General features: G+C 44.3%; 1 protein-coding gene across 6 annotated transcripts in view; it reads left to right on the top strand.

Moving 5' to 3' along the window:
* TANC1 (tetratricopeptide repeat, ankyrin repeat and coiled-coil containing 1) overlaps positions 1–14,667 on the top strand; it is a 263,097-nt gene extending 248,430 nt beyond the window's left edge. For all 6 annotated transcript variants that reach the window (XM_030796065.1, XM_030796063.1, XM_030796061.1 and 3 more), the window contains 7 exons: positions 1,316–1,439; positions 1,771–1,946; positions 6,288–6,420; positions 7,713–7,804; positions 9,803–9,949; positions 10,779–10,879; positions 11,565–14,667. In XM_030796065.1, the coding sequence (XP_030651925.1) occupies positions 1,316–1,439; positions 1,771–1,946; positions 6,288–6,420; positions 7,713–7,804; positions 9,803–9,949; positions 10,779–10,879; positions 11,565–12,999 (2,208 nt within the window). In that variant the 3' untranslated portion in view covers positions 13,000–14,667. The remainder of the gene's footprint in view (positions 1–1,315; positions 1,440–1,770; positions 1,947–6,287; positions 6,421–7,712; positions 7,805–9,802; positions 9,950–10,778; positions 10,880–11,564) is intronic.
* The last annotated feature ends 2,807 nt before the right edge of the window (positions 14,668–17,474 follow it).

The following is a 17,474-nucleotide window of genomic DNA, read 5'->3' as shown; positions in this document are numbered from 1 at the left end:
AGTTTGGTGACGCATTTGTCCAACATACTTGGAAGAAGAGCGGTTCTTTTATGCTCTTTGGAAAAGAAAATGTTTCCCTCTGGTCCAGCACTGATTCAGGCTGGGTTTTTTGTTTGTTTTTTGTTTTTATTTTGTTTTGTTTTGTTTTTTACTATGATGTATTGTTGTGGTTCATTCAAGGGAGTAGGGAATCCTTGTTCCTTCATTTCGTAAACAGTGACCACATACCTACCATACGCCTAGCACCAAGTTACACATACACTACAGATGCAAAGGATGTTACGACCATTACAAAGAAGAATTTTCTAGACCAAAGTTTTGGTCATGGAATCGCATCTCTGCTGATGCCTGCTGGCTCCCTTGGTAGGAGCTGTGAGTGCTTCCTGACAGGATTCTTCTCCCCTTTCCATTCCTAAGAGCTTGGTTTGCACCATCTGTTCCCTGTCACCCTCACTACTTCACCTTGATCCTCTGGCTAATCCTTTCCTGGCCCTGCTGTGTCCTAAGTTACCGGGAAGTTTGGAAAGCATTTGTTAGTGGATAAACGAGCAAGAAGGCAGTGGGATTGTGCCACCTCCTGTTGCTGTGGCCATGTAACAAGTGATGTGTTGGGGAAAAACTTGGGCTAAGCTACAGGTGAAGCAGTTCCTGCTGGGATGGTGGTGATGGGATACCCCTGTCTGGTTTTCTGAGTTTTTTTTCTCCCCAGCCTTATGACCATGCATGGTTGAAAGGCATATTTCTAGGGCTAAGAATCTCCTCAGGGTGCTTTGCTAAAAGTTGTCTTCCCCAAAGGGCATGCCATCCGCCAGTGCTGCATCTTAGGAAAGCCCATGGCTTGGGTGTGTGGTGGGTGCTCGTGACCCCCTTTTCTGTGACCTTCTTTCTGCGACCCCCTCCTGCCCTGCACTCAGCTGTAGGTACTTACTTTAGTTTCAGTGCCCGCGGGGGACCCCATGACCGTTGCTTGCCCCCCTGTGTTATGCTTCATTCTCCCACGCCCCTGTGGCTGTCTTGTCCTTGTAGATTGTGATTGGCATCCCTCCTCCCCCAAATTACCGTTTCTCTCTGGTATGTGTATATTTAGTTGATAACAGCAATGAATTGGGCATGTTAAAAAGAGTACATATTTTGGAAAAGGTTGTGTTCAAAGGAATACAGTGGAAAGATTTTCCAGGCCCCATGGTTCACACAACTTACGGATTTTTGAAAGAAAGTCATTTGACTATTCTTAAAGGTTGAGAAACCTGTCTAGGTATAGCAGGTGTGGTGGAAAAGGCAGCAGGAGGATGGTAATTCCTAGTGTCTCTTCCAGATTGTTAGACTGCTGTTGGAACGCGGCTGTGATGTGAACCTAAGTGACAAGCAAGGCCGGACGCCCCTCATGGTGGCTGCTTGTGAAGGGCACCTGAGCACCGTGGAATTCCTCCTTTCAAAAGGTAGCAGCATGATGCCCTCAAAGGTTTCTTTTGGAGGGACACAGAGAGAGAACTTTAGCAGACCCATTCAGTGCTTTCTGATTCAAATTCTAAGTTTTCTGTTATGGAAATTTTCTAATACACAGTAGAGAGAATAGGCAACACAGCCACATGCCTGGTATTCCTCTTCAGCAGCGATGACCATTCTGCCAGCCCATCAGGCCAGTGTCCCCCTTCACAGTGCTTGACTGACACTTGGGTCAGGCCAGGTGTTCTGCAGGTGTGAAATGATTTGCTTTCTGGCTTTGTCATCTCATAAGGTTCATGTTGTGTGAATGGGCTTTCCTTTCAGGTGCAGCCCTATCTTCTCTAGACAAAGAGGGTCTGTCAGCATTAAGCTGGGCTTGTCTAAAAGGTCACAGGGCAGTGGTCCAGTATCTGGTTGAAGAAGGAGCTGCGATAGACCAGACGGACAAGAATGGCCGCACACCCTTGGACCTGGCTGCCTTCTATGGTGATGCTGAGACTGTGAGTACCAGCAGGTGTTCCCCACCTCCACCTGCATTGGAAAAAAACACCAGGAACACCAGGAAGTGAACAGCTCAATCCAGGGCCTGCATGAGGTTGTGTCTCAATGTCATCAGAGTGTGTGTGTGTGTGTGTGTGTGTGTGTGTGTGGTGTGTGTGTGTGTCTTGTCAGGGATCTTTCATTTTTCTCTAATTCTGTGACATGCAATCTATTCCAGGACTTAAGATTTTTGTCGACTCTTAAAAGCTTAAAAATACCTGCTTACAAACAGCACATACAACAGACACATACGTGAATATGCGTACACATGTGCATATGTGATTTTCTCAGTCATCCATATAAATAAAACTTTTGCATAGATCATTTAGAAACTACTTTTATATATGGTAAGTGACTAATCAAATGACTACCTGGTTGCTTTTTTTTAAAGTTGTTTTGTTTTTAATTTATTAATTTTTTTTGTCCCAAGATGGAGTCTTGCTCTGTTGCCCAGGCTGGAGTGCAGTGGTGCAATCTCTGCTCTCTGCAACCTCCGCCTCCTGGGTTCAAGCAGTTCTCCTCCCTCAGCCTCCTGAGTAGCTGGGATTACAGGCATGCACCACCATGCCCGGCTAATTTTTGTATTTTTAGTAGAGACAGGGTTTCATCATGTTGGCCAGGCTGGTCTTGAACTCCTGACCTCATGATCCACCTGCCTCAGCCTCCCAAAGTGCTGGGATTACAGGCGTAAGCCCCTGCACCTGGCCTATTATTAATTTTTGAGACACAGTCTTGCTCTGTTGCCCAGGCTGGAGTGCAGTGGTGTGATAACTGCAGCCTTGTTCTCCTGGTCTCAAGAGATCCTCCCACCTCAGCCCCCTGAGTAGCTGGGAATACAGGCATGCACCACCATACCTGACTAATTTTTAGAGACAGGGTTTTTCACCATGTTGCCCAGGCTGGTCTCGAACTCCTGGGCTCAAGTGATCTCCCCACCTTGGCTTCTGAAAATGGTAGGATTACAGGCATGAGCCACCATGCCTGGACAAAGTTTTATTTTTAATTGACTAATGATTGTGTATATTTATGGGGTACAGTGCTGTTTTGATACGTGTACACATTGTGGAATGACCAAATCAGGCTAATTCATGTATCCGTCACCCAAATAGTATTTCTTTATGGTGAGAGCATTTAAGATCTCTTTCAGCTATTTTGAAATAAACAATACATTCTTGGCTGGGCGCGGTGGCTCATGCCTGTAATCCCAGCACTTTGGGAGGCCAAGACGGGCAGATCACTTGAGGTCAGGAGTTCGAGATCAAGCGGGCCAACATGATGAAACCCCACCTCTCCTAAAAATACAAAAATTAGCCAGGCGTGGTGGCGGGTGTCTGTAATCCCAGCTACTTAGGAGGGTGAGGCACGAGAATCACTTGAACCCGGGAGGTGGAGACTGCAGTGAGCCAAGATCATATCATTGCACTCCAGCCTGGGCAACAGAGTGAGACTCAGTCTCAAAAAAATAAATAAATAAATAAAAAGTTATTAATTCTAGTTGCAGTACTGTGCAGTAGATCACCAGAAGTTACTCCTCCTGTCTAACTGAATCTTCGTACCCTTTGACCGGTGCCTACCCTTTCCCCAGGTCCCCCTGTCTCCCAGCTTCTTTCTATTCTCTGCTTCTGTTGTGGGTTCAACTTGTTTAGATTCCACATATAAGTGAGATCATGCTGTCTTTCTGTGCCTGGCTTATTTCACTAATGTCCTTCAGCTTCATCCATGTTGTGGCAAATGACAGGATTTCCTTATTTTAAAGCCTGCATAGTATTTCATCATGTACGTATACTGGTTGTTTTTAAAGTGATATGGTATTGCCTAAAAATAATATGGAAAGCTTTGGGCACTATCTTTATCTGTTTGCCAAATGCCCATGTCTAATCAAGGTTTGAGGGAATAAAACCTTGATAAACTGAGAACTGTGAAATGTCTTTCAGGGCAGAAACTGATTTTGTCAGGCTCCATGTCCCAGGCACTCAGCAGGTGCCAGAGAAATAGCTACATGAGAGTTACCAGTTTCCAATAGTTCAGTACATCTAATGGAAGGACTAGCTGGAGAGGCAGGTGCTTGCAGACCTGGCAGTGGAAGCCATGGCCCTGTACCTCTGTGCCTTGGTGCTTTTAGAAGGCAGCACTGTCAGAGTTCAATGGTATAAACTTCAGTACCTTGTAAACTCCATGTCAGTTTCCAAAAATATACTCAACTAAATCTTACATGTCTACACTTATTTTTCAGCTACCTTCCCACATTGTGTAGTTTATCAAAATTAGAGAAGAGTGAAGGAGCTTAGCATTCTAACATCATTTTTTTAATATCATGGCAAAAACACGTAGCATAAAATTTACCCTTAACCATTTCTAAACATATAGAGTTCAGTAGTTTAAGTATATTCACACTGTTGTACAACCAGTATCCAGAACTTTTCATCTTGCAAAGGTGGAACTGTGTTTGTTAAACAACTCTCCACCTCCCCCAGCCCATCACAGCTATCGCTCTACTTTGTCTCTGTGAGTTTTTTACCCCTTTAGATATCTCATGTAAGTAGAATCATATAGTATTTGTCTCTTTGTGACTGGCTTATTTCATGTAGCATAATGTCCTCCAGGTTCACCCATGTTGTAGCGTGTGTTAGAATAGCATTTCCTTCCTTTGTAAGGATGAATATTGCTCCATTGTACGTATATACCACATCTCGTTTATCCAATCATCTGTCAGTGGACACTTAGGTTGCTTCTATGTTTTTTGCTATTGTGAATAATGCTGCAATGAATGTGGGTGTCCAAGTATTCAAGACCCTGTTTTCAGTTCTTTGGGGTATATATCCAGAAGCAGAATTTCTGGCTCATATAGTGATTGTATTTTTAATTTTTTGAGGAACTGCCCTACTTTTTTTCCACAGCTGCTGCATTTTACATTCATAGCACAGTGCATAAGGGTTCCAGAATTGTTCCACATCATCACCAATACTTGTTTTTTGTTTTTGCTTTTGTTTTTTTGAGATGGAGTCCCACTCTGTCACCCAGGCTGAAGTGCACTGGTAGAATTTCAACTCACTGCAACCTCTGCCTCCTTGGTTGAAGCGATTCTCCTGCCTCAGCCTCCTGAGTAGCTGGGATTACAGGTGCCCACCACCACACCCAGCTTATTTTTGTATTTTTAGTAGAGATGTGGTTTCACTATGTTGGCCAGGCTGGTCTCGAACTCCTGACCTCAGGTGATCGCCTGCCTCGGCCTCCCAAAGTGCTGGGATTACAGGCGTGAGCCATCACGCCCAGCCAGTACTTGTGGAAGGACTAGCTGGACAGACAGGTGCTTGCAGACCTGGCAGTGGAAGCCGTGGCCCTGCATGTCTGAGGTGCTTTTTTTAATAGTAGCTTTTTTTTTTTAATAGTAGCCATCATAATGGGTATAAGTTGAACATTGTCTCATATGCTTGTTGGCCATTTGTTGATCATTTTTGTAGAAATATATTCCAGTCCTTTGCGCATTCTAAAGATGAGGTTATTTGGTTTTTGTAGTTGGGTTGTAGTTCTTTATATAGATAATCCCTCTAGTTAGTGTCATTTTGAATAGTGGGGTGGATGATAGGAAGCATACATTTTTAGATTCACATGAAAATCTAAAATAGCCACGGGCTAAAAAATGGCTACAGGCTAAAATGGCTCCAGTAAATGGAGAAATTTGAGTGGCCACAGTATTTCTTCCTCTTGTTTCCAGTTTGGTTCAACTGACAGCTATTTTATCACATCAAATCAGTCTTTGTACCGTGGTATCAAACTTGCCATCTTTACTCTCCCAATTTCCTTCACATCTCTTTGAAGTGGATTATACTTGGGTCCATCCCGTCCCAAGCTGCCAATCTTAACAGTTGCCTTGCACAGGTTGTGTGGGTCTGAGTATTTCTAAAGTCACCACTGCTGTGGCCCGCTCATTTGTTACAGCTCATTGCAGAAGTCTGCTGCCTACTTCATTGGAGATGCAAAGGTGACTATGTCCCATCTCTGTGGCCTGGGAAGTGGTGTGAGACAGAGACAGATCACGCATGTGTGCACACACCCACCTGTGGTAGCGTGTCCCCTGCTTTCCTCATCCCTGATGGCAAAATCTCTTCAGCAATGAAGGTTTTAGCTGTGGATTGCAGCTCCTCTTCTCTGTTTCGTGTCCACTTTATTTCTAGTCTAGGATCCTTAATAGGCAGAGGCATCTAAAATCAGAGTGAAGCTAAGACTGCCCACCCCTAAATCCGTGTGCACCCCTGAACTCCTGTTCCCAGCTGCTGCTCAGGCCTCTGCTGTCCCTGCAGGTGCTGTACCTGGTGGAGAAGGGAGCCGTGATCGAGCATGTGGACCACAGCGGGATGCGGCCCTTGGACAGAGCCATCGGCTGCCGGAACACATCTGTAGTGGTGGCGCTACTCAGAAAGGGAGCCAAATTAGGTCAGTGAGCACTGCCTCCATTGAGCAGGAGGAGGGGTGAGCTCCCGACTGTAGAAGCCTAGAGAGCACAGAGAGTGACCTGCTCCCAGGTTAAGGAAGTAAGATGTCAGATGTTTGCAGATCTCTCTCTGTCTCAGTCTCACTTAATCACCGTTATGCTCAATGTGTAAGCAGCTCACGGTGTTTCTGCGGGGGTATGTGGAAAGCAGAGGCTGGTGTTGAAGGACAGTCTGGAGTGGTATCAGTGGCCAGGAACCACGCCAGAGAGGAACCACAGCCTCTTGCTGTGGGGTGGGGCCGGGCGGTGCTGCTGAAAGCTCCCCAGGTGACTCTGAGCAGCGGCAGAGGCTGAGCCACTGTTCTAGAGCCACCAGTCAGCTGTGTGGGGAAATGGCCACCACAGCAAGTTTCTGTGAAGAAAGTAGTAGTATGATTTCACGAAGACAAACTAGGGTGATACTTGAGGATCATGTGGGGGGCCCTCAGTAGGGAAAGCCCTTTCCATGTGGCTGGCTTTGACACAACACACCATTCCAGATGTGGGGAGGGTCACTATTTTGGTTGATGTGTGGGGCCCTTGGTCAGGAGCAGCTCTGGGTAGGGCACTGTGATGAAAATGCTATTCATTAATACTGTCAAGCAGTGAATAGTGCCAGGAACTATCCAAGCAGTTTCGCCCTCTGCCTTAATCCCTGCCACAGCCCTGAAAGTCTCAGTGACAATCCCATGATTTTACAGATGAGGAAACCAAGGCACCGAGCAGCTAAATGTCTTCCCCCAGGACTGCCTCGCCGTGGGGACCTAGCAGGCTGGCTCCAGGGCTGTGCTCTTCAGCATTCCTCCCACAGTGTCCCGAGAGCTCGAGCTGTAGGGTAGGAGAGAGAAGCCATGACATCTTGGAGTAGAGCGCAGTGACACGGCACAGAGACTGCGTGCTGAGAACACATGCCTGCACGGTGGCCGTTGCAGGAACTGAGGAGGTTATGCTGAGGCCTCATTTAATCAGTTTTCCCCACATTCCACCCGGAAGGGAGGAATGAGTCTTCGCTGCTCGGATGCCTGCGTTTCTCATTACTTTTTTCAGTAAAATAACAAGGACAGATTCGAGTGCCCAGGTCAGTGGGAAAGGATTAGTGACAGCCTCGCCGGCGTCCTGCTCCCTCCCTCATCGTGTTGTGGTCCTTGCAGCTGGGCTCCTGCTGGTGCTGACCTCTAGCTGTGGGGCCACGGAGGAACTGGGATCCTTTCCCCCGGGCCTCTGAAGTGCCTCTGAATGTGTGTTTGTTTTGCAGGAAATGCTGCTTGGGCGATGGCCACTTCCAAACCTGATATCTTGATTATACTTTTACAGAAATTAATGGAGGAAGGAAATGTGATGTACAAAGTAAGTGGTGCCACCCTTTGTCATTGAAACTGCCTCGGAGCACCCTCTTAATTGGGTATATAATGGCCACAGCTGTGCTACTGCACAGAATCCATGTAATAGAAGTGCCAAAAGGTGGCTGGGTGGGGTGGCTCACGCCTGTAACTCCAGCACTTTGGGAGGCCGAGGTGGGCAGATCACTTGAGGCCAGGAATTCCAGACCAACCTGGCCAATATGGCAAAACTCCATCTTTACTAAAAATACAAAAATTAGCCGGGCGCCTGTGATCCCAGCTACTCGGGAGGCTGAGGCAGGAGAATTGCTTGAATCCGGGAGGCGGAGGTTGCAGTGAGTTGAGATTGCACCAGTGCACTCCAGCCTCAGCAACAGAGTGAGACTCCGTCTCAAAAGAAAAAAAAAGTGCCAAGAGGTGCTGACCTGGCTTCATGCCCATTGTTGGCTTAATATCTTTCTGGCAGAATCTTAAAGGTAGAAAGCACCTCTCTTTGTGTCTGAGAGCCATTATTTCTGAGCTAATCCTTGAGGTTGTAGTGGTGACTTCCTGTCTGAAGCCATGGCGTGAAGCCAACTCACCTCTAGGTCAACTGAACGTCATAGAGAAGGTTCCTCAGCCCTTCACATTCTGAGTTCAGAACACCATGCTGAGGCACAGTCATGAGACGTGGGAGAGGAACACCCAGCAGACATTTCTAGAAGAAAAGGGTCATTCTGTCTCCTAAGCCTTTCCTATCTAATTTGTAATATTAATTTCTAGAATTTGAAACTGTTTTTGGGGATTTTTACTTAATACGGTCAAGTAATACCTCAGTTACTCAGAAGACTGAATTAATTTTTTCCATTTTCCCTTGGAAATAGAAATATGATTTACAGATCAATAAACTTTAAATTTTTCCAAATAAGACATCAGTTTAGGTCAGAGGTCAGCAAACTTTTTCTGTAAAGGGCCAGACAGTAAATGTTTTAGGCTTTGCAGACTGTGTGGCCTCTGTCACAACTCCCCAGTTCTGCTGTGGGGGCACAGATAGCACAGAGTGAATGAGCACAGCCGTGTCCCAATAAAACTTTATTTGTAAACACAGGTGGCTGGCCAGACTTGGTCTTCAAGCTATAGTTTGCCAACCCCTGGTTTAGATAGATATGCAGGCCATTTGCATAGGTCACTATTCTTTGCAGCTCTGTGATTAGACAGAATTAAAAGATTATAGGGGAAAAACTAGATTATGACCATGTTAATCCTTTTTACTGTTAGGCAGCTGTACTTGATATGTTGTAGATTTTTTCCTTCTCATTTTTTTAAATAGTAACAAATAAATAGGCAATATAGCATGACCCAGCAGGGTTCCTGGCTTGGAATCAGCTTGAAATTGAGTTGAGAGTGTGTATTGCTGTGGCTTTGAAGTGCTTTTAATATGGATTTTGGTAGGCAATTATGTCAGAAATACGAAGCCATTTTCAACAGGCTTCATACCTGCTGTGCAATGGGACTGACTGAGCAAATGGATTTTTTTAGCTTTGAAAATGATGTGTGGTGCTGTTCTGATTTTTAAAGCCCATGTTTTAGTTCCTCTTAGAAGAAAAATTATTATTCTGCAGCAAGCTCTCTAGTTTTATCTACAAGACGCTACTTGTCCTAGGAATAGGATCAGTTTTTCATCTGATTTCTATTACACTTAGCATTAAAATATCTTTAGATGTGAGATCATTCTTGAAATAATTTTCAAAAATACATACCAGAAGGTAATCTGATTCATTAAGTTTGATAATTATCTAGCAGTTTACAGACACCTTATTGTAAAACCAGTTTCTTTCTCACTGTGTAACCACAGAATGCGGGTGCATGTGAGGACAGTGAAGCCCTCATGCGTCAGCCCATATTTCTGTCATGGGTTTGCAGGGGGAAGTAAACTCCCCACAGTGTTCCGGGTGTGGAAGGTTCTTCATCTTAGAACCTCTGAACCTCTGAAAAAGGACAAATGTTTGTGATTTTTGAATCCTAGAAAGGGAAGATGAAAGAGGCAGCCCAGAGGTACCAGTATGCCTTAAGAAAGTTTCCTCGAGAAGGATTCGGAGAGGACATGAGACCCTTCAATGAATTAAGGGTTTCCCTCTATCTCAATTTGTCGCGATGCCGAAGAAAAACAAACGTAAGCTGTGCCCCTTTATTCCAACCTAGTCTTCCAGCAACAGAGCCCTTCCCCAGCGGTGAAGGCCAGCCCTTCTCCAGACCATATCCTGGGCCCTCCCGTCCAATTTGCTTGCACATTTACGTGAACCTGGCATGTGGGAAACAGCTCCTATCCATGACCATCGTTTGGTCACTGCTGCTACGCTCCTTGCATGATGTTGAAGGAATGCACTTGGGTTTCGTTTCCTTGGCCTCAGTGATGAGAAGCAAATGCAGACTGCTCTTCTGCAGCTTCCCAACACTGTTGCTGCCGGCACTGCCGTCCCCGGATTCAGGAGAGTCCAACCCAAGCCGATTGTGGTGGGCCTGCCTTCTGTGTTGGGTTTGCTCAGAGGGTCTGCCAGTAACTAATTTGTAACCGGTCGTGGGGAACTCATAGTCGACTTGTAACTAGTAGATCTGTTTCAATAGTACTTCCTACCTTTTTTTAACTCTGTCGTCCTGCGCCAGTCTGTTGAGCTGCCTGCTTCTGTGCCCTGCTGAAGGAATAGATGCAGTGTCTGCGCTCCTCTCTGAGGCTACCCCTCCACTGGGGTGTGAGGTTCCACCCTCTGGCCTTCTGGGGCACTGTTACTACCACTGTTTTCTATAGTGGATTCTTCTCCTAATGATATCAATCAACTATCATTATCTCCTCACTTTAAAACAAAATAGAAAACGGAACTTTCCCTTCCTCCCTCTCTGGCTGTGCCTCAGAGTGCTGCTACCCTTTAGAACAAAACTAGAAGGGCTTCCCAAAATCATGTGTCCAGGCTGCTTCTGACTCCTGTATTTCTTGTTGACACCAGGACTTTGGCATGGCAGAGGAATTTGCTTCCAAGGCTCTCGAATTGAAGCCCAAGTCCTATGAAGCCTTTTATGCCAGAGCAAGAGCGAAGAGAAATAGCAGGTACTGTCCGTGGTTATCTTTGTGTCTAGAGCTTTTTTTCTTGTGGGATCAAACCTGCCTGTTGAATTTGGGGAGATTTTGCTGCAGAAGTGTTGCTCAGGTGCCTCTCATCCTTTTTAATACTGAATTAGTATTACTACCTGCTTCCAAGAGGCATGGTGGTGGACATTATCAGTGATGAGTAAACTTCTATTTTCCCCTGACGTCTCAATAATTATTCCTTCCCACTCCTCCCCCCATGTGAAACTTACTGCAACATGAACTTCCTACCTAGTTTAGTCCATATTTCAAGGAAACTGCCAACTAGGGACATTAGGAAGTTCAGGGGTAGGGAAGAGTGATATAAGCCTGTTGAGTGAGAGGTGGGCACAGTGTTACCATGGGATGGTAACAATATTAAAAAGGTTCTGGCGCCCACTGATTCATGCTTGCCCCTATTCCCCGCCCAGTGGTCTTTATGGAGAGCAGGGCTGTAGAGTCATACCCATCTAGGTTAGAATTCAGCACTGCCACTTAGCTGAGTGAGTTACTCTGGGCTGATTAAATGGATCCTGGCCACCGCCGTAAGTGTTCAAAACTCACTTGCTACCTTCTCTTTCCTCTGAGCACAGCTCTTTTATGAACAGTTACACTCTGAGCGTGTTCGTGTGTGGTTTGTAATGTTACCTTACATTTTCCTACAAAGGCAATTCGTGGCAGCTCTGGCTGACCTGCAAGAGGCTGTGAAACTCTGTCCCACCAATCAGGAAATCAAGAGGCTTCTGGCCCGCGTAGAAGAGGAGTGCAAACAACTCCAGAGGAGTCAACAGCAAAAACAGCAGGGCCCGCCACCAGCTCCACCCAACGACTCCGAGAACGAAGAGGACACCCCAACCCCTGGCTTAAGTGATCACTTTCACTCTGAGGAGACTGAAGAGGAAGAAACTTCTCCCCAGGAAGAATCTGTTTCCCCGACTCCCAGGTCCCAGCCATCCTCATCTGTCCCTTCCCCATACATTCGAAACCTTCAAGAAGGGTTACAGTCCAAAGGAAGGCCGGTATCGCCACAGAGCAGGGCAGGAATCGGCAAGCCCCTGAGAGAGCCTGTGGCCCAGCCAGGGCTGGTCCTGCAGCCCTCCAAGCAGGCCCAGATCGTGAAAACCAGCCAGCACCTGGGCTCTGGCCAGTCGGCAGTGAGAAATGGCAGCATGAAAGTTCAGATCTCTTCTCAGAACCCTCCTCCAAGTCCCATGCCAGGGAGAATCGCTGCCGCTCCTGCTGGGAGCAGAACCCAGCATTTAGAGGGAACAAGTACTTTCACTACAAGAGCTGGTTGTGGCCACTTTGGGGATCGGCTGGGCCCCAGCCAGAATGTCCGCCTGCAGTGCGGTGAGAGTGGCCCTGCACACGCTTTGCCAAGTAAGACAAAAACCACAGAGAGGCTTCTGTCTCATTCCTCTGTGGCTGTGGACGCAGCCCCTCCAAACCAAGGTGGGCTGGCGACCTGCAGCGACGTGCGACACCCAGCTTCCCTCACCAGCTCAGGCTCTTCTGGTTCTCCATCCAGCAGCATAAAGATGTCAAGTTCAACCAGTAGTTTGACTTCGAGCAGCAGTTTTTCAGATGGCTTCAAAGTCCAAGGACCAGATACTCGAATTAAAGACAAGGTTGTAACCCACGTTCAGAGCGGTACAGCTGAGCACAGACCCCGCAACACGCCATTCATGGGCATCATGGATAAGACTGCGAGGTTCCAACAGCAGAGCAATCCTCCAAGCCGCACCTGGCACTGTCCGGCGCCAGAGGGGCTGCTGACAAACACGTCTTCTGCAGCTGGCCTGCAATCTGCTAACACTGAGAAGCCCTCTCTCATGCAAGTGGGAGGATATAATAACCAAGCCAAAACCTGTTCCGTTTCTACCCTGAGTGCAAGTGTCCACAATGGGGCACAGGTGAAGGAGCTAGAAGAAAACAAGTGCCAAATTCCAGTCCACTCTCAAGAGAACAGGATAACTAAGACTGTTTCTCATCTGTACCAGGAAAGTATCTCCAAACAGCAGCCTCATATCAGTAATGAAGCTCACAGGAGCCACCTCACTGTAGCCAAACCAAAGCGATCATTTATAGAGTCAAATGTGTGAGCCTTAAGAAAGCCCCATTTGTGGAATTTGGAAACGTGTGTTGACTCCTGGTGGTAAATTAAATAGTTTTTTCATCAGAAAAATTATTTTTTAGCCATTTTTTTTTCCTTTGGGGTGGATCTGATGCCAATGATATATCTAAAATGTGGGATAAAACTTATTTAATAGCTAGAAATCACCATAAATAAGAATGCTAAACAGAATTGAATAAGAATGCTAAACAGAATTGAAAATTATATCAACTTAAAATTTTAAGACAGCCCAGAAGACATTAACTAATGACTTTCACTTATGAAATTGGCTTTTGCCACTTTCCTCCTTGCCTTTGCTATGTGGTAAAATCACAGAACTTAGAGAATAAATATGTTGTTCAAGAGGGACAGGTTTAACCCATGACCAGGGTGATGTACATCCAAGTGATGTATTCTGGAAATGATGGAATTTTACAGTTACAGTTCCATTGAGTCAACTCCCATTTTATATATACATAAAAATTAAGTTCTGAGTGAGTTCTAGCTAAATATAAGTGTGACTGTAAACGCAGCCAATTTTTTTAAGCAAAATATGAGAACACCTAAGTATTGTTCCCTTCATAGCAGTTCCTATAAAGGGATTAAACACTTATTTCTGTGTTATGGTTCTTATTCATATATTTTTATAGCACCTTTTTTTGGACCCTATATTTGTGCTTGAAGGTGTTTTTGATATTTGGAAACAGTATAAGCCATTTGGAATCATGATTGGTGGTCAAGTGGATTCAAACTAAAATACTAAGACCAGCATTCTTAGTGGCGCTTATAAATTAGCTCTCATCTGGTTTCCAAACTGCTTTTAACAATGGTAGTGCTCCTGGAACAATCCTTCCAAGCTCCTCTAAGGACAATATTTAATTCAGATACTAAAGGTAGGACTGGTTGTTACTTTTGTTTTGTTGTACAATTAGTACTTTATAGTCACATGTTGTATATATTAAATAGCCCAGTTTTATTCAGACTTGTAAATAGAACTATTTCAATGTAGTTAATCTAAAAACAAAAAAGAAAACGCCAGTCATGATTTGCATGTTCTCTGTAAGCTTCATCCATGCTGGTTATTGCACTGAATGATATATTATTATGGCATGTTAACAGTATACGAGTAACAGCACTTTATCTCATTTATATGAACACCTTTGAGGTGCTACTTAAATCCAAGCAGATGTATTATTCATTTGTAAAGATAAGGTACAGGAATGAACCTTGGTTTAAAGGTATTTTTATATGAAAATGGTGTGTTATTGGAAGATGTTAAAATGCTAATTTGAGAGAAGTAGGAGTGTATTTGTTTTATATGTTGGGATGTGAAATTTATTTTCTAAAATTGAGGGGAAGGAAGTTAGTTATATATTTGCAGAATGTTTTAAAATGAATCGTTGTAATGAAGTTCCTGTGAACATCATTATGGTTTTGTACAAATAGGAACCTCTGATGTCATTCTTCAACGTTTGTTCCTGTGTGTACAATTGTACTTTGTATGAACAGCTTTTTTTATAGGCTTTCCATGAGTTTTGCTGTAACTACTATGGCTTATTTATTTTCTTTAATATTTGTGAAAGTCTTACTCCTTTGTTAGTTTTGTTTCTGCACAACTACTGTACTTTTCCATATGGAATAAAGACTATTAATAGAATGTGTTTTGCACTAAATGAGTCAAGGGATAAGTAGAGAACAGCCTGATGACAGCTATCTCTGTTGCTTTTAATCTTTGTTACCCTAGAGGGAATAGTGAAAAGCATATTTTATATTAACACTATAAAATGCATATTTAATTTTGTCTTATAATTTCAGAATAAGGGTGACAGCTGCTAGAAATTCCACAATACTCAAGGGCCAAATTAGTCTTTTTGCCTCAAATAGAAAGAAAGCCTGCAGGAAAGCAAGATGATATACTTCCTATCTGTTTCAAGACATCTTGGTGTCTGTTTTTACTGGCAACGGGACATCTTTACTACTGTAATTCTCAAACACTTTGGCAATACACTGAACACTGTTATGACAGTTTGTTCTTTCTTTAACAGATTTGTATTTATTATCTTTCAGTTAAAAGTATGTTTGTCTTTATGCCTACATATTTCAAAGCAATATGAGAGAGAACATTAAACTGTTGTATTGTGATAAAATTCTTGGAATCTTAAACATCATAATACCTCAGGTTATTTGGTCACTGCTCTTGCTAGCAAGGATAAGTAGTTTCAGTCCTTTGAGCTTTATATTTAATGGAAGTTTAAAAACAAAAATGGGATGGGAAGGAAGGTATCGCCTAATACATAATTCTTGTCATTAGATGATTTTTCCTATAAAGGAGCTAATAAGAATATTCTCATAATTTATTGTACATTATGATTTTGATATATAAAGATAAGTAAGGTACTTGGCCCAGCCAGGAAGAGGTGATACATCCTTAGAAAGCTAATGGTCAGTCCTGACAGGACTGGGTGGTGGGCAGGTGTTGCTGCTTGACATTGCCCTGAACTAACAAACAGTGGGGTCTGGAGTGCCCAGCATGGGGGCTGTGTCGTGTCCCCTCTTACTGATGGTTTTGGTTTGCCTGTGTGGAAGACAGTTGTTCGGCTTTGGTTTATGTTTTATACAAGAAGAGGTGTGTCAATTAGGTAAATTACTGGCATCTTAGTTTTCAGCAGTTTTGTTTTACAAGAAACTAGCCTGGTAAAGTATAAGAAAGCAAAATAGTGGCTGGGCGTGGTGGCTGACGCCTGTAATCCTAGCACTTTGGGAGGCCAAGGCAGGCGGATCACGAGGTCAGGAGATAGAATCCATCCTGGCCAACATGATGAAACCCCGTCTCTACTAAAAATACAAAAATTAGCTGGGTGTGGTGGTGCACGCTTGTAGTCCCAGCTACTCAGGAGGCTGAGGCAGGAGAATCACTTGAACCCAGGAGGCAGAGGTTGCAGTGAGCCGAGATTGTACCACTGCACTCCAGCGCAAGTCTCAAAAAAAAAAAAAGCAAAATACCTTAACACTTCTTTAAAAAATGCCTTTTTGGCCGGGTGCAGTGGCTCATGCTTGTAATCCCAGCACTTTGGGAGGCCGAGGCGGGTGGATCCTGAGGTCAGGAGATCGAGACCCTCCTGGCTAACATGGTGAAACCCCGTCTCTACTAAAAATACAAAAAATTAGCTGGGCATGGTGGTGGGTGCCTGTAGTCCCAGCTACTCGGGAGGCTGAGGCAGGAGAATAGCGTGAACCCGGGAGGCAGAGCTTGCAATGAGCCCAGATCACGCCACTGCACTCCAGCCTGGGTGACAGAGCGAGACTCCGTCTCAAAAAAAAAAAAAAAAAAAAAAGCCTTTTTGCATTTTCTAGCAATGACTTTGAATGATTTAATTATTTAAAAAACAGCTAACCTCCATCGGAAAACGTCTGTTTATCAAAACAGAGACAGTTGGACCAATGGTTAAGTTCTTTAAAGTGTAAAAAGTGTTCTGTTGAAATTATTAGCATACTTTATTTAAAGAATACAACAGAAAAACGGCCGGGCCTGGTGGCTCACGCTTGTAATCCCAGCACCGTGGGAGGGCAAGGCAGGTGGATCATGAGCTCAGGAGTTTGAGACCAGCCTAGCTGACATGGTGAAACCCTCTCTCTACTAAAAATACAAAAAGTAGCTGGGCGTGGTGGCACGCACCTGTAATCACAGCTACCTGGGAGGCTGAGGCAGGAGAACTGATTGAACCCAGGAGGCAGAAGCCGCAGTGAGCCAAGATCACACCATTGCACTCCAGCCTGGGTGATAGAGCGAGACTCTACAAGAAAAGAATACAACAGAAAAACACCTAGAACATGCTTCTAGCCTTTCTAATCCTCAATAGTAAGAATGTGAGAAGCACATCATATTAATAAAAAAGTTTTCTAGAACCATTGATTATGAATCCTAGTTATGACGTAAAGGTTAACAAAGTTTAGCAATACATTAAGTTAAAACGTTTACAAAGAATTATAAAGAAATGTTGTTTGGAGATTTCCATGTTAGCAAGGCTTGCTGCCTTTCTGTGAACATGCAGCATATTAGCTATAAGTTCATAAAATGCGTAGTCAGCCTTTTCCTATATTTACACTGCTTTTCCCTTTTTATTTCCAAGTTTCAACGTTCTTGAACAATTCTTCAACAATTGGGGGTAAGAGCGCAAAGAAGGGTACAGGCCCAGAGGCCCAGCCTGCGCTGACAGTGCAGTTCTAACAAGCTTCCCGCGGATGGCTTCCATTCTACTAACAACTTTGGACAGGCAAGAAGTTAGCACCACCTTTACTTCCTGATTCTGAAGTTTTTTTCTGGAGTGAACATATCAGGCTATTGTGTAAAAATGCCTTTGTATAGTTACTCCAGCTTAGAATTATATGTGAGAACATTTAATAATTCTTCATTCTAAAGGGAGGCTAGAGTTGGCCACTTTATATATTTCAGCAAAGTCAACT

This window comes from Nomascus leucogenys, chromosome 17 (genome assembly GCF_006542625.1).
Source record: "Nomascus leucogenys isolate Asia chromosome 17, Asia_NLE_v1, whole genome shotgun sequence".
NCBI lineage: Eukaryota > Metazoa > Chordata > Mammalia > Primates > Hylobatidae > Nomascus > Nomascus leucogenys.
This window is presented reverse-complemented; position numbering and strand designations above follow the sequence as displayed.